The sequence below is a fragment of the Miscanthus floridulus genome, chromosome 13, assembly GCF_019320115.1.
Source record: "Miscanthus floridulus cultivar M001 chromosome 13, ASM1932011v1, whole genome shotgun sequence".
Lineage (NCBI taxonomy): Eukaryota > Viridiplantae > Streptophyta > Magnoliopsida > Poales > Poaceae > Miscanthus > Miscanthus floridulus.
The window spans coordinates 76,568,013-76,591,112 of record NC_089592.1 but is presented as its reverse complement, the minus strand read 5'-3'; the positions used below and the strand labels follow the sequence as shown (position 1 = coordinate 76,591,112).

The following is a 23,100-nucleotide window of genomic DNA, read 5'->3' as shown; positions in this document are numbered from 1 at the left end:
ACCTCCAAAGAAAGATGAAGATATGATGCTATATATTGCGGCAACTCCTACCGTAATCAGCACAGCAATAGTCATAGAAAGAGAAGAACAAGGGCGTGTGTATAAAGTGCAACGTCCCGTATACTACATCAGCGAAGTACTGTCAGAATCCAAAATCCGGTACCCGCATGTACAAAAACTACTCTACGCTCTACTCATTACCTCACGGAAGCTTCGCCACTATTTCGAAAGCCACAAGATTACCGTGGTGACAGATTTTCCACTCGGAGACATCCTACACAATAAAGATGCCATGGGGCGCATATCCAAGTGGGCAGTTGAAATTGGAGCTCTTGACATCAATTTCACCCCACGGAAAGCAATCAAATCTCAAGCCCTCGCCGATTTCGTGGCCGAATGGATAGAGATTCAACAGCCTTTGTCAGATACAATCCTTGACCACTGGAAGATGTACTTTGACGGATCACTCAAACTAGGCGGGGCCGGTGCAGGCGTTCTCCTCATTTCTCTAGGTGGTCATCAACCAAGTCAACAAAGATTGGGATTACACCAAAGAAAACATGGGTGCTTATTGTGCTGAAATACGGAATCTTGAAAAAACATTTCCAAGGATTAGAAATTTTACACGTCCTACGCGATTCCTACATTACAGCAGATGTTCTTGCCAAGCTTGGATCAGACAGAGCAAAAGTTCCACCCGGCGTATTCATAGAAGAGCTATCAGTTCCCTCTATCAAACAACCCGGTGAAACAACACATGAAATTTAGGCTAAAGGCGTTCAGATCTTGATAATCAACACTTCATGGACCCAAGTTTTCATTGACTATATCAAAGAAAATAAACTGCCAGCAGATAAAAGCAGAGGCCACACAAGTTGTTCGCAGAAGCAAAAACTACGTTCTAGTAGGGGATAAACTCTACAGAAGAGCAGCATCATCAGGAGTACTACTAAAATGTGTCTCATTTGAAGAAGGCAAAGAAATCCTAGATGAAATACACTCAGGTTGCTGTGGAAATCATGCCGCTTCAAGGACACTGGTTGGCAAAGCATTTCGCGCTGGATTCTACTGGCCAACCGCTTTGAAAGACGCAGAAGAGCTTGTCAAAAAATGCAAAGGTTGCCAAATGTTTGTAAGATAAGCCCATGTACCAGCTCACAATCTTATCTGCATCCCACCCGCTTGGCCTTTTTCCTGCTGGGGGCTAGATCAAGTAGGACCCCTGAAAAAAGCAAAAGGCGGCTTCGAGTACATCTTCGTAGCAATCGATAAATTCACCAAGTGGATTGAATACAAACCACTCACGAAGTACAGCGCAACCAAAGCAGTCAAGTTCATCCAAGACATTATGCACCGCTTTGGCATGCCCAATCGAATCATCACAGATCTAGGCTCCCCTTTCACAGCTACAGAATTCAAGGGCTGGGCACAATACTGTGGTTTCAGTATAGACTATGCGTCTGTTGCACATCCAGAGGCCAACGGACAAGTAGAAAGGGCTAATGGACTCATACTAGCCGGATTAAAACCAAGATTATACGAAGAACTAGTGGACTATGGGTCCAAATGGATTAAAGAATTACTGAAAGTAGTATGGGGACTACGAACTCAAATAAGCAGAGCAACAGGCTACTCACCTTTCTTCCTCATTTACGGGTCAGAGGCCGTACTGCCCGTCAACTTGATCTGGACATCCCCAAAGATAGAGCAATACGATGAAGGAGAAGCGGAACACACAAGAAGATTAGAACTCGACAGCTCAGAAGAAATTAGAGTAAACGCTACCCTCCAATCAGCCAGATACCTACAAGGTTTAAGACGACATTACAACAAGAGTACCCAACCTCGATCACTACAAGTCGGAGACTTAGTACTAAGAAGGATACAGAAGACTGACGGACGACATAAGCTACTCAATCCATGGGAAGGTCCCTTCATTGTCACAAAAGTCACCGGACCAGGCACATACAAGTTAATAACTGAAGATGGAAAAGAAGTCAGCAATACATGGCACATCAGCCAGCTAAGAAGATTCTACGCGTAGAAACAACTCAAGAAAAAACAGACATGCAAGCCACAAGGGACCAACGTTCACAATCGACGAAAAGTAATACTCTTCAACAACATATGTAGTAGTTTATACTCATGATCAATAAAGATGGCATTCATCCACAGCATGTCTTGTCATGACCTTCAACGAGTTATTTTCATGAAACAAAAAGCAAAATGGCTGAAAACATGCCTGAGCATCCCGGCCGAGAGCAAAATAGCTGAAAAAACGCTTGAGCCCGCCGATGAGGGTAGCTAAAAGCTAACACCCGAAACAAAAAAGCAAAATGGCTGAAAACATGCCTGAGCATCCCGGCCGAGAGCAAAATAGCTGAAAAAACGCTTGAGCCCGCCGATGAGGGTAGCTAAAAGCTAACACCCGAAACAAAAAAGCAAAATGGCTGAAAACATGCCTGAGCATCCCGGCCGAGAGCAAAATAGCTGAAAAAATGCTTGAGCCCGCCGATGAGGGTAGCTAAAAGCTAACACCCGAAACAAAAAAGCAAAATGGCTGAAAACATGCCTGAGCATCCCGACCGAGAGCAAAATAGCTGAAAAAACGCTTGAGCCCGCCGATGAGGGTAGCTAAAAGCTAACACCCAAAACAAAAAAGCAAAATGGCTGAAAATATGCCTGAGCATCCCGACCGAGAGCAAAATAGCTGAAAAAACGCTTGAGCCTGCCGATGAGGGTAGCTAAAAGCTGACACCCGAAACAAAAAAGCAAAATGGCTGAAAACATGCCTGAGCATCCCGACCGAGAGCAAAATAGCTGAAAAAACGCTTGAGCTCGCCGATGAGGGTAGCTAAAAGCTAACACCCGAAACAAAAAGCAAAATGGCTGAGTCGACCGAAATTTAACTTCAAAAGACCCTCCAGCACTTCGTTCTAAAAGCAAGAGGCTCGGGGGCTACATCCAGATAGGAATACTTTTTCCTCAGAAAAGCACAAGCGCCATTCAAGAAAGCACTCGGATGCCGAAGTTTGTCAAGGCAACATTCTATACCGAGTCGTTTTACATAGCGCAGGCGAAAGGTTGTTAACGCAAAGATCTACATCTAACAAGTCATAGCACGGACAAAGCACTCGACGGATCACAAAGGAGGAAGAAAAGAAAAGTACTCGACAAATCGAGGGGTCTCGTCAGAATAACGCACAGAGTTGTTTTGCGGAGCAAGAGACGGGAACAGGACAAAGTACTCAGCAAGTCAAGTAACTTCAACCGCACCCAGGCAAAGAATACATCAACAAAAATAAAGAATCTTCATTTAAAAAGGAGTGTAATATTACAAGGGGATGCTCAATCGAGTCAGGCGTTGTCATCAGAAAGGGAAATGTCAATATTTAGACTGTCTACAACCCTACTAGGCTAGACCTTCGACCTCAGACTCCATCCTCTCAACGGCGTCAAGATATTCTTGGCTTTCAGCTTCTTCTGCTATCTTGGAGAGAGGCGCCTCTGGAGCAAGGACCCGGACCTAGGCCAGCACATTCTTGGTACATACTTGGGCACACCTCTTCGCGAACTCTTGGAAACGAGTCAGAATCCGGGGAATGAACTGCGCCCAAGATTGCCCGTCATCCGCTGGAGTCCGGAGGACATCAGGCTACTGAACGAAAAGATTTCCACAAAACATTCCAATTCTCAGTAGCCGTCGCCAGCTTCCCGGACAAGCCTTCAATAGTTTTTTGGGCCTGCACAAGATCTCTGTCAGCTCCACGCCTAATCAGCTTAGCAAGGGTGAGTTCTTCCTCAGCATGAGTAATTACCTCCTCAGCTCTATTATGACTAGAACAGACAAGGGCCCTCATTTCATCAATACTCTCCGAGAGCTTCTGCTTCTCAACTCGGAGAGCTAGACAGGACACCCAAGAACAAGTCAGCGGAAAAAGAAGTCAAAATACAAGAAGAAACAGGCAGAACCCGCGGCACCTTTGCATTCATTCTTCGCAGACTCCACCGCAGCATCTCTCTGTTTCTCCGTCTCCACTACCCGGGCGCGAAGGGCTTTCTCCTCCTTTTGGTGCATTTGACGCTCCGTCTCCAACTCAGCCCGGAGGAGGTCAAGATCGGCTTTCAGAGCGTCCACCTCCTGAAGACAACTTCCTCTCATTTTTAGATGAGAAAAAGAAGCCAGAATGATCACGAGAGAAAGACTGAGCAAAAAGAGGCAAAGAGAAACAAGGCGTAAGGATAGAAGAAAAACAAGCATGCAAAAGAGGAGTGGCAGTAAAACCTACCTGGAGCTTTTCACCAAAAGAAGTCGCGAGGGTCGACAAGCTCCCCTAGGCTGCGGTCAGCTCTGATAACCGATGAGTGGCATCGAACTGTTGCACCACGTCACCGGAAAAGGAGGGGCCGCCGGAAGCAAGAGAAGGGGAAGGAGAGGCCGGCTGGGGCGAAGAAGGAACGACCAAAGCAACCTCCAGGGAAGCCGGAGCCAAACCCTCAGAAGGACCCGGCGCGACGGCCACAGTTACCTCTAGAGCGACCAAGTCCGCAACTCCGCCAGGTAGCTCTGAAGCCCCCACAGGCGACTTCATCAACAGAATGTTGTGAGTCTCGAGGCTCGGAACTCGTTGGCACGGCGGGAGGCAGAGAAGAAGTCGATGAAGAAATTAGAGAAGACGAAACACTAAAAGTGATAAAAGGAAGCACCAATAAAAACCAGAGGAAGGAAGATAAAAGCCAAAAAGATAAAGCTAGAATCTACTCACCCGACTACTTTTTTCTTCGCGAAGCCAAGAGAAAGCCTCGCAGGGGGAACCACGACGGCGAAGACGTCCCCGCCACCCGGCGACGGGAGCGGGACAGCCGACAACGGAGCCAGCAGAAGAAGCCGGGGCTGGAGCCGTGGAAGAACTCCGCACCGGAGGAGCGGTACAGCTCGGGACAGAGGCAACCAAAGAACTCGACACCGGAAGCTTCAGAAGAAGTCGGCGCGGGAGCCTCGGAAGAACTCACACCCGACCTCCGATTACTTCAAAAAGTTCAAGACTAAAATTCAAAACAAAGAGGAGAAATTCAATGCAACAAGAATATGAAAAACAACTCACCAGCCGCATGATGAGGGGGACTTCATCATCCTCTTCTTCCTCAGCCAACGAAACCAGAGCACCTGCTGAAAAGGAGATGAAAAGTACTCGGTTCAAGAGAGAAACATGAAAATAAAAGAACAAAGAGTATTAAATGTGCTCACCTAAGAGCATGCTAGCAACAACTGGAGTACCTGAGGGAGTACTTGGTTTGCGAGGCTTCTTGGAGACAGGCAAGCCAGATGAAGACCCGTCCATTCGCCCCCTCTTCGGGACACTGCGAGGACCGCGAGGGACTAGACGAGGAACATATTCTTCATATACATCAACAAATCTGAAAGAAACCCCAGGAAGGGCTGTAAAGGTTTGAGACTTACTAATTGCAGAAGTACCAGCTAGACGATCCCTAGTCTCCGCCACTGATAGGGAGAACATCAAGGGGGATCGGATCGACAAAGTTCCGCCCAAGCTCCTGCGAAAAAAGATAAAACACCGAGACAAGGAAAAGCTAAGCAAGAACGGATGCAGCAAGAGTACATAAAGAACTCAAACAAAAAGATAGACAACTCACAGCTGGGGGCGGGTTGATGGCCGAGAACTCAGAGACTGGCAGGAGGAATGACGCTCACTCCTTTCAGCATCTTCTGGAGGCGCTCGAGTACCTCCTCACCGGTCAGCTCAAGAGCTGGGACCATGCGTGAAGGATCCTCGGCCCCAGAATACTCAAAGCCGAGATGCTCCCGCTCTTTCAAAGGCTGAACCCGGCGACGAAGGAAGCTTGAAACAATACCAAAGCCGGTCAAACCCTGCTGTTTCAGCATGCTAATCCTATCAAGGAGTGGCTGGATCGCTTGAATCTCAGCAGGTGACTCAAGCTTCTTGTCCCATCGGTCATTCACCACAGGACCAGATCCGGAGTGAACGACAAGAGAAGGGATCAAATTGGCAGCGTAGAACCACTCGGCACGCCAATCTTTGACAGAATCAACCAGGTCATAATCAAAAAACTTAATTTTGAGACCCTGGCGAAACTGAATCCCGCAACCGCCGAGGGCGCTGGTTTCTTCACGGCGGGGTTGAGGTTTCAGACGAAAGAAAAAGCGAAAAAGAGATAGAGAAGGAGGGATCCCAAGGAAGGCTTCACAAAGGTGAACAAAAACAGAAAGATGGAGAATGGCATTAGGGGTTAGATGGTTCAGACTAACCCCGAAATAACCAAGAAACTGATGAAGGAAGGCGGAAGCAGGAAGACAAAGTCCAGCGCGGACAAAGGAAACAAAAAGGACAATCTCACCAGGACCCGGAGCCAGAACCCGATGCTCGCCCGGAACTCTCCATTCAGCGATGACTTTGCTTTGGATCAAGCCGTCGCTAACGAGCTCGCGCAGCTGGTCTTCGCTTGTTGTTGGAGCCGGCCAAACCTTCTGAGCTAGCCCTCATGGCCACGAACTCCTGGTTTTCAATCAAAGACAGGGATGACTCCTCGTCCACGAAGGTCGCCTGAGACTTGCTTGCGGTTTTCTTCTTTCCCATGAACTGGCGGAAGCAAAAAAGGCACTAAGGAAGATGAAGCTAGAATGATGGTGCTCGGGTGATGGCGACAATGACGGCGGCGGATTTCTGAGAGCTAGGGTTTAAAGGCAAGAGCTGGGCGACAAGGGAAAGGAAGATAAAAGGTCTTTAAATAGATTTTTCAGTGATACAAATGGCCCACAAAGCCCGTTAAAACACAATGTGGGAACGCAACGGTCCATTTACCGACGCAGCTAAAACGACGGAGGGCACGAATCCTCACAACGGTACAAACCAACGGGCAGATTTCAGACTTATCCGTCCAACGCCACGGCAGGGTTATCAGATTGATACAAGAACAACCCGTCAAACCAAGAAGAAAGAAAGAAGAAAGAAAGGGCTACCTCACGAGGAACAAAAGAACCCGGTTATGTAAGAAAGAACTCGGTAGTCTCACGAACGACAGGGATCACAACAGAAAAGTCAAAGACAACTCAGAAGACAAGATTCGTTACATTACAAGCGACTTCAAAAATAGAAGATTACAAATCTTACAAGACCCAACGAACTCGGCACCACGAAAAGCAAAGTAGCAAAGAGGAACACGGACACGACTAGGCTCTGGAACGACTACGTGTCCCAAATTGCTACTCGGAAGGACAAACCGCCATCAGTTACACTGTTTTCTTCAAAGGACGGACGCAGTGCATCCAAGGCGGAAATCGACAGCACGGCAGGGCAACATGGAGCATAGAAGGCCGGCAGGCATCTGTCTACCCAAGACCGATGTGATGCTGGATATGGTGTTGATCTGCACCGGACGGTCTCAAGACAGGCGACGAGGATCAACCCAGAACTGCCGGATGAAGGAACGAAGCCCACATCACAAGACTTCCTCCAACTACCACCACAGTACATCCTGGCACAATGCTGTCGCGGGATTAGCCTACCTCTAATCCCTATCACAAGACTTCCTCCAGCTACGACAAGACACACAGGAACTACAAAACATGCCCGGGGGCTGCTCTACTTCACAAACTACCATGTTCATGACCACCAAGGTTTCAACAGAATATCCAATGAATGAAAACAAGCACTCCGGGACAGTATTTATAGACCAAAGGATCGGCGCACATGGACTAGGAGTACCAACGAAATAAGCCTAACAAAGGACACAGTGAAAAGACAGGACTCAATAATAGATGACTCAGGCGAGAGGAAGCAGTACTCGAAGACGGGCATATTCGGAAGAATATACCAGCACAGTACAACCCGTGAACAAAAGGCATTTACACTCAACCACCACCATACAACTACATCTGGCAACAGCAGACCATCAAAGAATACGCCAGGACCTCGCATCCGATTTCTTCCTGAACAAAACAACATGGATATACGCTCGGAGGCTCGACCAGCACCATAGCCTAATCAACACTAAGCTAGGGAACCCGGTTTTCATTTCAACTACTTCCGGAGGCTCGGAACCAAAGACAAAGGACCAAGAATACAAGAAACTCAAGACTACAATGACGACGATACATCAAGACTCTTCATCCGACTTCTTTTCTAAAGAGAAGAACTCGGAGAAAGCGCGGAGCTGCGGGATAAACCCAAAAGCACGAGGCTCGTACACTCAGTGAGTGCAATTTCACCAAAAAGGAACCCGGACATAAGCTCGGAGGCTGCATGCCGCAAAACTACTCGGATGATGGTTTAATCCAAGACTAAAAGGCCGCTTCGGAAGGATGCCGCGAGACTACTCGGACGATGGTTTAATCCAAGTCTTGGGGACTACTTCAGAACACAAATTTTCAAACAACATAAAGGATCAAGACCCTCCAACTTTTTGTTCCAAATAGCAAGAGGCTCGGGGGCTACACTCAGTGAGTGCCCTTTTTCTTCGAAAAAGCGCACGTCACCAAAAGACTTCCTCAACACAGACCATTTCAAGACATTACGACAAAAAGAACCCGGAACGAGCCATATTCGAGTTCTTTTTGATAAAACTTCAACGAACAATCGGAACAACTTCAAGACAAGATCCTCCAGCTCCTTGTTCCAAATAGCAAGAGGCTCGGGGGCTACAACCAGATGGATGTATTTTTTCTTCAGAAAAGCACTCACCACTCAAAGATCCTAAGAAGCGCTACAAGGTTTCACTCCAGAAAGCACTCGGATGACATCTTATTCCTACTCAACAAGACTTGAAGGGGCAGAGCGAGACTTTCAGAGCTCAACCATGAAGTGCTCGGGGGCTTGTCGATACGGGACCCACAGGATACCCCGCAAGGGAGAGAGAAGATCTAGTTCAACTAGGATTCTTCCCATGTAAATCTTAGTAGTAGAACTATCAAGTAATCCTACTAGGAAATCTCATTGTAAATCGACTAGGACTCTGGCCTCCTGACTATATAAAGGAGGGCAATGCTCCTGTCAAAAGGGAGAACAGAGCAGATCATAATCAATCCAACGCAAAGGCTAAGGCCGACTGGACGTAAGGTTATTACTCGATCTACGATCGAGGGCCTGAACCAGGATAAATCGGCTGTCTCTTGCGTAAACCATCGAGTTCGGCATACGCCGAAGCCCGAACATACTGCCCTGGGTACCCCCGTGGTAGGCTATCGGTGGTAAAACATCGACAGTACCTCCATCACAACACTGCCCCGTCATCGATCTTCACCGCCGGCACCGCATCTCCGACACGTCTTCCCCGACCGTCGCTGCCCGTGCGCAGACTTCACCAACGAACTCAATGGAGGCCTCTGGATCTACCCTCTCCGCGGTGTCAGGTTCGTCAGACCTCATCCACCTCTCTATGTCTCTCTATCGTTACACTAGAACGTGTTCTAGGTCTTGTTTCATCAAGCACCCCGGCTAGATCTACTCCTAGACGATCCGGATAGTCTAACACTGGCCACTCAAGCGTGGAAGCCACCTGGGGCGATGTGAAAACACTCGACCCCGATGACGTCTTGGACACGGAGAGAGAGCGCTAGCGTTCCCAAAAGTAGCCCGGCCGCGCACGCTTGTGGCGGAACGGCGCCCCGGCCAGCATGCCCCGTGCCCTCACGAAGAAGAGCACCGCGGGGACCACTTGCTGCTCCAGCGCTTCCGCATCACCTCATCTTTCTATGACGCGTGGGCCCGAGCGCCAACATGTCAACTTGGCTGGTTTGGAGAGGCCATGTAGACTTCTTCCTAATTAAAAAGTAAAGAATCTTTTGTCCATGTTCGAAGCCGTGATGATGCCAAGTCGGGCAAAACGAAGCTCTCATGCAACAGAACCAAAAAGAGAAAAGAGAAAAGTAGCAAAGCACACAGTCATACAGTTGCGGAGATCGGATCAGTCACCTACCCCGGACACCTCTTGCCTGGCGCTAGCTAAGCCCTCGCTGGCTCGCTCCAGACCGCCCTACGTAGGCCTCCAGCTCAGCGTTTGTGTTTACGAGGTCAAAAGGGCCCGTTTCGTGGACTTGTTCAGCCAGCCTGGCCCAAGCACGAGTGCTGCTTGTGTGGGAGGGTAAGCTACGGGCCTTCATCAACAGCAGCAAAGCAATGGGTGGAGGCTATGGGCCTTCATCAACAGCAACCTGCATCCGTCCACGGAGCGAAATCTCCGCCCGGTGCCGACGCTCCTGCTCTCCGGCCGTCCCCACCCCGCGCTTGCGCCGTTTCCGGCCGTTCTCGCCCCGCGCCGTCGCGTCTCCGGCCGTCTCTGCTGCGTGCGAGGAGGAGAACGCCGAGCCGCCGCCCGCTCGCATCTTCCCTGGCCGTGCCGACCAGCCCAGCGTGGACAGAGAGACGGAGGGAGGGCGACGACGTCTCCGCGGGACGAGCGCGTTCGCCCGATCCTATTTGTGGGAGCGAGCTCATCCCGAATCTTGGCCGAATATTCTCCTCCCGGCATCGCTCCATTCCATTTGCTCTGCAACCATCCCGATCCCCAGCACCGGCCGAACCCACCTTGTGACGTCACCCGTGAACCAGGCCCACAGATCCCGCCCGCGCGCAAAACAGCCAACGCGTGCCCGTGCACCGTGTGCACCCTGCCGTCCGTCCCATTGGCAACCTGCGCGCTCCTCTGACTCGGAGTGGCCGCCTACTCTACCCCACCCACACATCCTTCCGCCCGCAGCCGCCACAAAACCCTAGCGAGGCACCCGCCTCGCTCGCGCCGTCACCTCATCCTCCCTGATCCCCGCTGCACAGCTGCGCGACCGAGAACCGAATCTGTGAGCCATGTCGACCAGCAAGGGCGGCGCAGCCAAGGGCGGCGGAGGTTCGAACACCTCCTCCTTCCCCGTCGTCTTCCACCGTCACCGTTGGGTTCGTTTGCATCTGAACTTGCTTGATTGCGGATTGCAGGGAAGAAGAAGGAGGTGAAGAAGGAGACGAAGCTCGGGATGGCCTATAAGAAGGACAACAACTTCGGGGAGTGGTACTCCGAGGTTGGTTAAGCGTTAATTTGTTTCGTTGTGGTAGGGCATCTAGTTCCGATTTGATTCATGTTGGTAGATCCATTTGATTTCATGTTGATAGTTCCAATTTGATTGATGTTGGTGCTCGGCGCCTCTGCGGGGATGAAATTCGAAGGTTTTGATAGAATTGGTGTAAGAGGGTTTAGGAGAAACCACTGTTCGAGTAGCTTAGAATTTTTTGGTCTTTGTGAACAGACACTGTTACAATTCTAAACCATAGTTTCCTATTCTAGACCTACTAAAATTATTGGCCAAACTACTTGGAGCCCACGGCAAAAGCTGCAAAGTTCATCACAGCAATCACAAACTCACCCTAGTTATGAGAAACTGGAGTAGCTGCTTGCTATATTGTTTCAGGTGCAGTGATTTCATTAAGTAGCATATTCATACTGGCATGCTGCTATTCTTTGATCGCTCTGTTTGACACATGGCAAAATATCTTTCCTCGAAACATAGTCCTCGTTTTTTGTATGAAATTATACCTTGTTCTTTCCATGGGGCTAATTCAGAGCATTGTTATTTGTTCCTCCAGGTTGTTGTTAACAGTGAAATGATCGAGTACTATGACATCTCTGGTTGTTACATATTGAGGCCATGGGCGATGGAAATCTGGGAGCTACTGAAAGTAAGTTTTTGCCAATACGGACTAAAAACCATACATGTCCTTTGTTGCCAATTCTGGGATTGTAATCTCAGTGCTAAAGAATAGCCACCCTTGTATCTGGAGACTGATTTCTAGTGTGGTGTAGAACTTTTCACAGCTTCTCCATAACAGAAGTTCTGACCCTGAAATATGTAGGAAGCTATGTTTAACATCAGGGTCGTCCTTTATGTTTGTTTCTATACATATTTGTGAATCGTAGTAACATTACTTTAATTTTGATAACTGCTTTGTGATTTGGTGCAGGAATTCTTTGATGCAGAAATTAAAAAGCTGAAGCTCAAACCATATTATTTCCCTCTTTTTGTTACTGAGAATGTTCTACAGAAGGAAAAGGACCACATTGAGGGCTTTGCACCTGAGGTGTGCCTTTTACTCTTTCCTTCACATCTCCATTTCCAGATTTTAACAGTTAGGATATTTGTTCAATTCTTCAAGTCAGTCTGCCCAACTATAATATTTTTTTCGCATGGTCACTTATGCAAAAAAAGGAAAGTAATATATTCTTCTTGCAGGTAGCTTGGGTTACTAAGTCAGGGAAATCTGAATTGGAAGCACCTATTGCAATCCGCCCCACAAGTGAGACTGTCATGTATCCATACTTCTCCAAATGGATAAGAAGCCACCGAGACTTACCCTTGAGGTGTAACCAATGGTGTAATGTTGTTAGATGGGAGTTTAGCAATCCTACTCCTTTCATAAGGTATCTCATTCGTTGGCTTGCCAATGTAGTTATGCAATTCTCCTTGCCTGCCTTATTACCTCATTTGTTGGCTTGCCATACTGTCTAACTAGCAAATTCGCATAGTTCATTGCTTGCATGTTAATGCATTGGTGATAAGAACACGCCCAGATGGTTGCCTCACTTGTCAGCTCTCAATATTTTGAAAAATCAAGGAGCTCCCATATTTCATTTCTTGTCATAAGATAATGAAATAGCACTTTGGCATTGTTATTTATTCTAGAACATTTGAACAAGTGGTCCAATGGTGTTAATAAAGGCATTGGCTACTTGTCCTCAAAATTGTCGCCCCGAGTAATTAAAATGTTCAATGTGCTATTTTTGTATAGTATCCACGACACCCACCATTTGAGCTGATCCTCTTCCTTCTTATAAGTTTGAGAACTGACTACGTCTATTTTCCACTTGGTACAGTCTTCAAAATTGAACGTTGACCATGAATTTCTCAAACTTATAGTTACAAAATTGTAACCATAGAAATGTACACTGGAATATGAATCTAGTGGCTCTGCTTGTGTATCACTAAACTCATTTTTGGATAGCCTAGTTGTTGGTCTAGAGTTACAAGGTTTGAATTTCAAAATGTGTGTGTGGGCGTTGTATTTTTGACCGAGGGAATAAATTTCATGCACCCTTTGTTTCTGTGCATATGGCTGTACCCAGTTTTTTTCCTGCTAAACATTCTGCAACTACTTTCTTCAGGAGCCGTGAATTTCTGTGGCAAGAGGGGCATACTGCTTTTGCGACTAAAGAAGAGGCAGATGAAGAGGTAGAAGTACATATTTTTGCACAGTTTTTATATGGTTCTGTTGTCAACTACTATTATTGTGGTTTTGGTGAGTCCATTGCCAAGTACGATATTCTCAGGTTATTTTAATCCATGGTGATATTCGCAGGTTCTCCAAATATTGGAACTGTACAGAAGGATATATGAAGAATTTTTAGCAGTTCCAGTGTCCAAAGGGAGGAAAAGTGAGATGGAAAAATTTGCAGGTGGACTTTATACCACCAGTGTTGAGGTATTGATACATTCCTAAAATATTGTAGCCTTTCCTTAACTATCCTGATGAAAAAGAATATTAATTCCAGTATTTTATTGTAATATGCTTGTTGCTAAATATTGTTTTACCAGGCCTTCATTCCAAACACTGGTCGTGGCATACAAGGTGCAACCTCACATTGTCTTGGTCAAAACTTCGCCAAGATGTTTGATATCACTTTTGAGAATGAGAAGGGTGTTAGGGAAATGGTTTGGCAAAACTCTTGGGCCTACACTACCCGCTCGGTAATTCTCACACTCCTTTGATTGAAAATGCATAATTGACGTGGGGATGGAAATGATGCTTTCATTTTGTATGCTGCGCATGATACTTTTGTCCATAGGTAGTCGATATCTAGTGAACAAAGTGAACTGTAACATCATCCATGGACCGTTATCATGTGTAGTCACTAGTGTTCATTTAATGCTAAGCAGTTGCACTAGCGCCATAGGATGCAAAATCAAAGGTTCATTTGCACTGCATCGTAGCGATTTTAATATAGGGGAACAGAAATATACAGATTTCACCAAAGCACCCAATCTCAGCCTTTAGACCTGCAAACCAATTGCTCAGGTCACGTTCAGTTGCACCTGATCCTGGTGCCTCATACACTTGCACCTGTAGATCTGTTAGGTCTTTACTCTTTAGTACCACCTTAACTTGATCTAGACTGCTGTTCGATGATATGATTGTCGAGTGAAACCATGGAAAGTAGATAAGAATTATTCTTTGATAATATACTGAGCAAGTGTACAACAACAACAACAAAGCCTTTAAGTCCCAATTCCCAAACAAGTTGGGGTAGGCTAGAGTTGAAACCCAGCAGAAGCAATCAAGGTTCAGGCACGTGAATAGCTGTTTTCCAAGCACTCCTATCTAAGGCTAAGTCTTTGGGTATATTCCATCCTTTCAAGTCTCCTTTTATTGCCTCTACCCAAGTCAACTTCGGTCTTCCTCTGTCTCTCTTCACGTTACTATCCTGGCTTAGGATTCCACTACGCATCGGTGCCTCTGGAGGTCTCCGTTGGACGTGTCCAAACCATCTCAACCGGTGTTGGACAAGCTTTTCTTCAATTGGTGCTACCCCTCATCTATCACGTATATCATCGTTCCGAACTCGATCCCTTCTTGTATGACCGCAAATCCAACGCAACATACGTATTTCCACGACACTTATCTGTTGAACATGTCGTCTTTTCGTAGGCCAACATTCTGCACCGTATAACATAGCAGGTCTAATCGCCGTCCTATAAAACTTGCCTTTTAGCTTATGTGGTACCCTTTTGTCACATATGACATCAGATGCTTGGCGCCACTTCATCCACCCTGGTTTGATTTTATGGCTAACATCTTCATCAATATCCCCGTCTCTCTGTAGCATTGATCCTAAATATCGAAAGGTATCCTTCCTAGGCACTACTTGACCTTCCAAACTAATATCTTCCTCCTCCCGAGTAGTAGTGCCGAAGTCACATCTCATATACTCAGTTTTAGTTCTACTGAGTCTAAAACCTTTGGACTCCAAAGTCTCCCGCCATAACTCCAGTTTCTGATTCACTCCTGTCCGGCTTTCATCAACTAGCACCATAGTTTTTAAGTCGTCGCCTAGTCGTCCAGGCGCTGAAAAAAGTCGGGGCGTCCTCGACGCCACGACCAAAACCAGCAAAATGAGGGAGCAGGGGAGGGAGGAGACATAGGAAGAACTGGAGGACCAGGCAAGGCTAACCACTAATCTCTGCTCCCATCCCCATCAACTCTGCTCCCATCCCCGCCAGCTCTGCTCCCCAGCAGATCTGGGAGGGGCTCTTGAAGGGCAACAGCAGGGGATCTCGCACAGGGATCTAGAAGGTGGGCGGCAGCAGCAGTGAGGAAGGGGAGGGGAGATCTAGAAGGGGGCGACAGCAGCAGTGAGGAAGGGGAGAGATCTGGAAGGAGGCGGCTCCAGCAGTGGATACTGAAGAAGGTGTTCGAGAGGGAGAAGAAGCACTTGGAGAGGAGCAGTGGCAGCCCTAGATAGTTCAGGATAGTTGGGGAGGGCTTTTATGGGCTGTCTGCTGGACTGGGCCTTTTATGTTCCTTGTCCTTCTTCTTGTACTTTTTCATTTTTCATTTGTATCCCTTCTCCATTCTGGGCGGGCCTGGTGCAAGCGGTAGAGTCTTACCGCCTGTGACCAGAAGGTCCCGGGTTTGAGTCGCGGTCTCCTCGCATTTCACAGGCGAGGGTAAGGCTTGCCACTGACACCCTTCCCCAGACCCCGCACAGAGCGGGAGCTCTCTGCACTGGGTATGCCCTTTATCCCTTCTCCATTCTCCTGCCTTGAACATATGGCGTCGCCTTGCCTCACCTTATGATCGCCTAGGCGTCGCCTAGGCGATTGGAAGGGGGGTGACTTGCCACGTCTCGCCTTAGCACCTTAATAACTATGACTAGCACTACATCGTCCGCGAAAAGCATACACCAAGAGATGTCCTCTTGTATGTCCCTTGTGACCTCATCCATCACTAAGGCAAACAGATAAGGGCTCAAAGCTGACCCTTGATGTAGTCCTATCCTAATCGGGAAGTCATCCGTGTCTCCATCACTTGTTCGAACATTAGTCACAACATTGTTGTACATGTCCTTAATGGGCCTGACGTACTTCGTTGGGACTTTATGTTTGTCCAAAGCCCACCACATAACATTCTTTTGTATTTTATCATAAGCCTTCTCCAAGTCAATAAAAACCATGTGTAGGTCCTTCTTTTCCCTATACCGCTCCATAACTTGTCTTATTAAGAAAATGGCTTCCATGGTTGACCTTTCGGGTATGAAACCAAATTGGTTCATAGAGACCCACGTTATTGCTCTCAAGCGATGCTCGATAACTCTCTCCCATAGCTTCATAGTATGGCTCATCAACTTAATTCCCCGATAATTAGTACAACTTTGAATATCCTCTTTATTGTTGTAGTTCGGTACCAATATACTTCTCTACTCGTTAGGCATCTTGTTCGATCGAAAAATATGGTTGAACAGCTTGGTTAGCCATACTATAGCTATGTCCCCGAGGCATCTCCACACCTCGATTGGGATACCATCCGGTCCCATCGCCTTACCTCCTTTCATCCATTTCAACGCCTCTCTGACCTTAGATTCTTGGATTCTCCGCACAAAGCGCTTATTGGTGTCATCAAAAGAGTCATCCAACTGAAAGGTTGTGTCCGTATTCTCACCATTGAACAATTTGTCAAAATACTCTTGCCATCGATGTCAGATCTCATCCTCCTTCACCAAGAGATGCCCCATTCATCCTTAATGCACTTAACTTGGTTTTAATGCACTTAACTTGGTTGAAGTCCCATGTCTTTCTCTCACGAACCCTAGCCATCCTATAAATGTCCTTCTCTCCTTTTTTCGTACTCAAATGTTGGAAAAGATCCTCGTACGCTCTACCCTTTGCCACACTTACAACTCGCTTTGCGGTCTTCTTTGTCACCTTGTACTTCTCTATGTTGTCCACACTCTTGTCATGGTACAAGCGTCTATAGCATTCTTTCATCTCCTTAATAGCCCTTTGTACTTCCCCGTTCCACCACCAAGTATCTTTAGCCTCGCCTCCACTTCCTTTGGTTACTCCACACACCTCTGAGGCCACGTTCCGAATGTTGGTTGCCATCTTCTCACACATGTTGTTTATGTCCTCTTCTTTCTTCCAAGAGCCCTCTTTGATAACCCTTTCCCTGAATACCTCTGATGTCTCTCCTATCAGTTTCCACCACTTTGTTCTTTCAATCTTAGCTTGTTTATCCCTACGGGCACGCACCTGAAAACGAAAGTCTGCCACCAAAAGCTTATGTTGAGAAACAACACATTCCCCTGGTATCACCTTGCAACCCAAATATGCTCGTTTGTCCTTTCTTCTTGCGAGGACAAAGTCAATCTGGCTAGAGTGTGGTCCGCTACTGAAGGTCAATAGATGAGATTCTCTCTTTCTAAAGAAAGTGTTGGCTATCATCAGGTCAAAAGCTACCGCGAAGTCCAGAACTTCCTCCCCCTCCTGATTCCTACAACCATATCCAAAACCTCCATGAACTGCCTCGAAACCTGCGCTTGTAGTACCTACATGCCCATTAAGATCTCCTCCTATAAAAAGCTTCTCACTACTAGGTATAGCTCTAATCAGGCAATCTAAGTCTTCCCATAACTGTCTCTTAGCACTCTTGTCGAGGCCTACTTGGGGGGGCATACGCACTAATTACGTTCAAGACCATATCACCAACGACAAGCTTGACTAAGATAATCCTATCTCCTTGCCTTCTCACTCCCACCACACCATTCTTGAGGCTCTTATCAATTAAAACTCCTACTCCATTTCTATTCGCCACTGTCCCTGTGTACAAAAGCTTGAAACCTGTATTGTCCACCTCATTCGCCTTCTGACCCTTCCATTTAGTCTCTTGAACGCTATAATTTATTTACACGCCTCCTAGTCGCGGTATCAACTAATTCTCTTAACTTACTTGTAAGTGACCCTACATTCCAACTACCTAAATGGATCCTAGTTGGTCCGACTAGCTTCCTTACTCTTCGCACCCGTCGACTCAGATGTGAAGACCCTTGCTCATTTTTCACTACACCCGGACGCCGATGTAGCGCGCCACTAAGGAAGCGACGACCCGATCCTTGCTCACTTGACACCATGCCCAAATCGCTGACACGGCGCGTCACCAAGGGGGTGCCGACCCGGCCCTTGCCCATTTAACACCATACCCGGGTTCTGATATGGCGCGTCGCTAAGAGGGTTACATGTATACTTAAAATTTATTTTGAACATGTCCAATATGCCATGTCATCAGTTTGCGAGATCAAATCATTGGTGCTAACTTCTGTTTGCACCAGGTTTTGAAAATAGTTCACTAAAGGTTTCATGGTCCGGGGCTTGGATCCAGAAACCAGTGGTTGCTGGTCTATCCTTGTTACATTGCATTTTTTTCGTATTGTTCTTGAAATCTCAATGTTCAAATAGAAACATGGAACCAACACTCATATAATCATCAAATAGAGCCTGAAACAACAAAATGCTTGCTGAAATGGTAATGCTCTCACCGAAACAATTGTTCCAGGTAGTCACTGTAATTTTCAGTTCCTGGCAGTACCTGGCTTACTGCCTTCCATTTTGCGGAACCCTTGTTCTGTAGCTGCTTACTTTACTTGGATGATGGATCTGCTGAAATCATGTACAGCCAGCTTCTCATTATAGCCCTTTGTAGGTCATTGCAAGTGTAATGTTGCAATAGACCACTTAACCTATACAGAATCTAGGTTTGGTGGAGTGGGCATGTTACGACTGCTGTTGATGGGTAATAGGGAGTATATGGTAGAAGAGAGACCAGTGTTCTCCCTTCTGAGCCTCTTCTCTTTCCTTCCCCAATCTCTCCCTCCTAGAGTCAACCCCATCCCATTGAAGGAAAAAGAAAAAATGGAAATTCTAGTGATGGCATGCATTTTTTTTTTTGAAAAAACAACACATGTTGCATTGAGATAATGATTTTTATGCTCCTTGGATTTCCAGTTGCATAGTGTTCTGCACAAATTATGTTTGTCTATAATACATAGTAATATAGAACCTATGCCCTTGCAGATTGGAGTGATGGTGATGACACATGGTGATGACAAAGGCTTAGTATTACCACCAAAGGTGGCACCAATCCAGGTAATTGTGATTGCAGTGCCTTATAAGGATGCTGACACAACTGCCATAAAGGGAGCCTGTGAATCAACTGTTTACACACTCAATCAATCTGGGATTCGAGCGGATCAGGACACCCGTGAAAATTACTCTCCAGGTTGGAAGTATTCTCACTGGGAAATGAAAGGTGTTCCATTGAGAATTGAGATTGGTCCAAAAGATCTGGCAAACAAACAGGTACTGACTACTGATTTCTCGCAGATCGCCATTCATGTTTAAATTTGGTCACATTTTTTGTTGGCTCTTGTTTTTTATATAAATTAATGTGCCACATGAATCACTTTTGTAATCTTGCTTCTTTTCACTAGGACTATCTGCAGCTAGTTAAGAGTATAATACTTTTCATATCCTTTTAAAGATAAGCAACCTTGTTAGTTGGCTGGTTACTCTTCCCTTGTTTTATTTCATCATTCCTTTTTGCTTGTATTACCAGTAATTCTTTGATACTACTCCCTCCGTTCATAAATGATAATTGTATTTGACCGGAGGAAAAGTGTACGAAAGTTTAGAGCATAAAACTTACATCAATAGATTTATATTAAAAGTGCCTCTAAGATGATATTGATTTTTTAGCCTGCGAACTTTATATTATATATAAGAGAATTTAATAGTCAAAATCTATTTTGTATGACTTTTCCTCTGGTCTAATACGATTATCATTTTTGGACAGGCGTACAAGGATTTGAGAGTCTTCAAAACTAAAACTTGACCATAAATTTCTCTTAAAATGTGTTATCATTTGATACAAAATCAATATCACATTAAAAAATATGTGAGAAATACGAACACATTGTTACAACTTTTATAGTCATTAAGCTTGCATACCATTTGACAAATAATTATTTGCTCAAAACATACAAAGGTTGACCTTTTCAATTGATACTTCTTTTCCAGCTACTAATGTCCAATCTGTGTGCCTCTGCAAAACAGCTGTTGAGTGGCAACAATGTTCTGATTCTTATATTTGCTGCAATATCCAAATTACTATGTTTTTGTGAACTTCAATTCCCATGAGTATGTGAAAAAAAATTGAGTGTGAAATTATATCTGTTCTTTTTAGGTGCGCATTGTCCGCCGGGACAACGGTGCAAAGGCTGACATTCCTGTGACCAATTTGGTTGAAGAGGTTAAAGTGTTACTGGATGAGATTCAAACAAATCTGTTCAAAGCAGCCCAAGAAAAGAGAGATGCCTGTGTTCAAGTCATCAACACTTGGGATGAATTCACAACTGCTCTGAATAACAAAAGGTTGATCTTGGCTCCATGGTGTGATGAGGAGGTACTTGAAGTTGTCAAATTTTTTTTTTTATCAGAGCTGCCTTTTGTCCTGAATTCGTTCTTCGAAACCTTGGCAACAATTAACAAATAAGAGTTATCGACACTTTTGCCACCATATACTTCCAACTGTAGAAGTAGGAGGTGGGATACATAAAATATAATTGGGAAACTCTTCCTTAAAAGTTTGCGTCATTGTCATCACCTGTGGTCCTTGGCTTACCACAAAATTATAAGTATTTCGAAAATGTTGCAGATGAGAGACAATTGGAAGTTTATCAGTCAATTACTACCATGAACTAGCCTTTCTTGATGCTCCTTATACCTACCAGTTCAATTGTCCTTCCGCCTGCAATGTCTGTAAATTTCTTTTCCCCATACAGGAAGTTGAGAAAGATGTGAAAGCTCAGACTAAAGGGGAACTCGGAGCTGCAAAAACATTGTGTACTCCATTTGAACAGCCTGAACTTCCAGAAGGTATGGCTCTATGAGGGCCTGCATGCAAGTTACCTATGGTTTTCCTTGTTATGATTGTTGCATTTATATTGTCATGCTGACCTGTCTTGTACAACCTAAATTCAGGTACCCTGTGCTTTGCATCTGGAAAGCTCGCGAAGAAGTGGTCGTTCTGGGGCCGCAGCTACTGATGGTCTGTGGTGGGAGTCTTTTCGGATTCAGTTCTAGTGAAATCATGTAGCTTCGGAATTTCAGATACAAATCTGAAAATCCATTTACATTGTGTTTTACATCGACTTGCAGTTCTCATGTCATCACTGCTGGCAAAAGCCATTTGTTCCAGCATACATTGCTATTTGAGTTTGGATGTTGCAAGAATGAGAAGACATATTCGTTTACTGGCGTACATTGTTGCTATAAGTAGAAAAAAAACGCTTCATATCTGATTGCAACACATAATTCTCACCGTAATTTAACTGGACCTCTTTATCTCTGGGCAAAGTCAAATTTATCATGAAATTCATGCCCGCATTTCACTGGAGTCCTTGTTTCACCTTTTGCAAACCCAATCTCAGCCTTTATCATGACTTGCTGATGCCCGTGCGTTGCTACGGGGAGCCTCAATTTTTTCTTAGCAAAAGAGTATAAAAAAAGAAACTACATGTAAATATATCTTAGATCTCATTGAAGTAGAATGTCAAACAACAGACGGGACACCTGAAGTGCTAACCAGTTGATATTGTTCAACTCCAGTTTTGGCCTGTGCATAGTTCACAAATTATTGCAAGGTTGCTTTACACCCACAGCTCTGTACAGATTCGTGGATACCTTGGAATACCATGATATTTAAGGATAGAATTAATCAGCACCAGGGGTAAAGTGTTCTGATTATCTCCTTCCCTAGCTATGCAATCTGACCCACCTTCCTCCATATCTCCATTGCCTAAATTGAACCACAACAAAGGTAGGAAATCCGACGATAGAAATCCTGAAACATAAATCCTGCCCGCCACCACAAGCACCCACTCGAATAAACGTAACTTGTCAATGGGGCTTCACCAGCTGTGACACCATCATCCTGCCTAACATTGTAGCCACCTGCATTGGTCGATGATAAGTAAGGTCCCTTACATCCTAATAACTGATACAAATATGTTAGTTGCACAGATAATAGGAACACAGAAGATAAAATTGAAACATGGTATAATATCAAAACTTCAGCTTCATTGACTTAGGATTCAGGATACTGAAACTCAATCAGTTTGGCATATGAAAATGTTTCTTCACTTGCAAAAGGACTTATGTAAGGATAAGGTATAAAGTCAGCAAAACAAACTGAGCTTGGGCTGTTGCGGGAGATTAGAAATAGTGCCAGGCAAGACTACCGGCCAGCCTGGGCTATGCCAGGCAAGTCTGCTATCATATGGTTCTACTCGCAACAGTCCAATCCAATATGGGTTGGACACAGTCTCGCATCTGATCAAAATGGCCTTGGCCATGGGCTGAGGAGGAAACTGATGTGCCTGGCTGTGGCTTTGGTGGTGCGTGCACCCCTACTCCAACAAATTATTAACATCTATGTTTTGGAGACTTATTATTAACCAGGGGAATTACAACTGAAATTCCAGGTTAAAGTGCATAATAGCTCCTAATGAAGCTTTAATCTTGTGAATTAAAAAAAAACATAGTTAAGACATCCAAACAACCCATAATTAGAATGGATCAGGCAAATGAACAACCTACCTGGGCATAACAAAGAGTTGATGAACCATCTGACAGCATTCCAACCAAAACCAACTCAGAAAAAGAAGGCCTGATGAAATGCCTGGAGATCCATAAAGGTGGAAAAAATAGGTGAAGTACTTTGCTGTAAATAATCTCTAAATGCATTCAGTGGAATGAAATAACAAAAACCATCTTCATCAATAAACATTAAGGTAAGGTAGAGATGGAAAATAACAACATATGCATAACAGCACAGTGCCCAATAGTTGAACTGAAAGTTATTACAATGAAATGTATAAATAATTAGCTCTAAGCAAGACCAAATGCATTGTTTCAACCACAATACAATTAACTGAGTATAAAAACCAGTGCATCTCAAAAACAACTCTCTCATC

The 23,100-nt window shown here is 45.4% G+C and overlaps 1 protein-coding gene and 1 long non-coding RNA gene across 2 annotated transcripts; one reads left to right on the top strand and one right to left on the bottom strand.

Annotated features, from left to right (window-relative positions):
• Positions 1–10,297: 10,297 nt before the first annotated feature.
• LOC136499177 (proline--tRNA ligase, cytoplasmic) lies at positions 10,298–21,378 on the top strand. The gene is made up of 12 exons (XM_066494878.1): positions 10,298–10,878; positions 10,965–11,047; positions 11,610–11,702; positions 11,985–12,101; positions 12,254–12,441; positions 13,183–13,249; positions 13,377–13,499; positions 13,613–13,765; positions 19,142–19,426; positions 20,310–20,528; positions 20,908–21,001; positions 21,107–21,378. The coding sequence occupies exons 1-12, from the start codon at positions 10,839–10,841 to the stop codon at positions 21,169–21,171; spliced, it is 1,527 nt and encodes a 508-aa protein (XP_066350975.1). The 5' UTR covers positions 10,298–10,838; the 3' UTR covers positions 21,172–21,378.
• A 109-nt stretch (positions 21,379–21,487) lies between these two features.
• On the bottom strand, positions 21,488–22,803 carry LOC136499178 (uncharacterized). Its single transcript, XR_010769929.1, has 3 exons — positions 22,724–22,803; positions 21,711–22,078; positions 21,488–21,610 (listed from the first exon to the last, which is right to left on the bottom strand). It is a non-coding gene; the product is annotated as an uncharacterized lncRNA (long non-coding RNA).
• Positions 22,804–23,100: the final 297 nt, after the last annotated feature.

What these genes read in the sequence shown, in the direction of transcription:
- LOC136499177 (XM_066494878.1), top strand. Translation starts at nt 10,839, where the DNA reads ATGTCGACCAGCAAGGGCGGCGCAGCCAAGGGCGGCGGAG. An exon ending in TCGGGGAGTGGTACTCCGAG is followed by an intron (nt 11,048 to 11,609) that starts GTTGGTTAAGCG and finishes TTGTTCCTCCAG; the next exon opens with GTTGTTGTTAACAGTGAAAT. An exon ending in CTCCATGGTGTGATGAGGAG is followed by an intron (nt 20,529 to 20,907) that starts GTACTTGAAGTT and finishes TTCCCCATACAG; the next exon opens with GAAGTTGAGAAAGATGTGAA.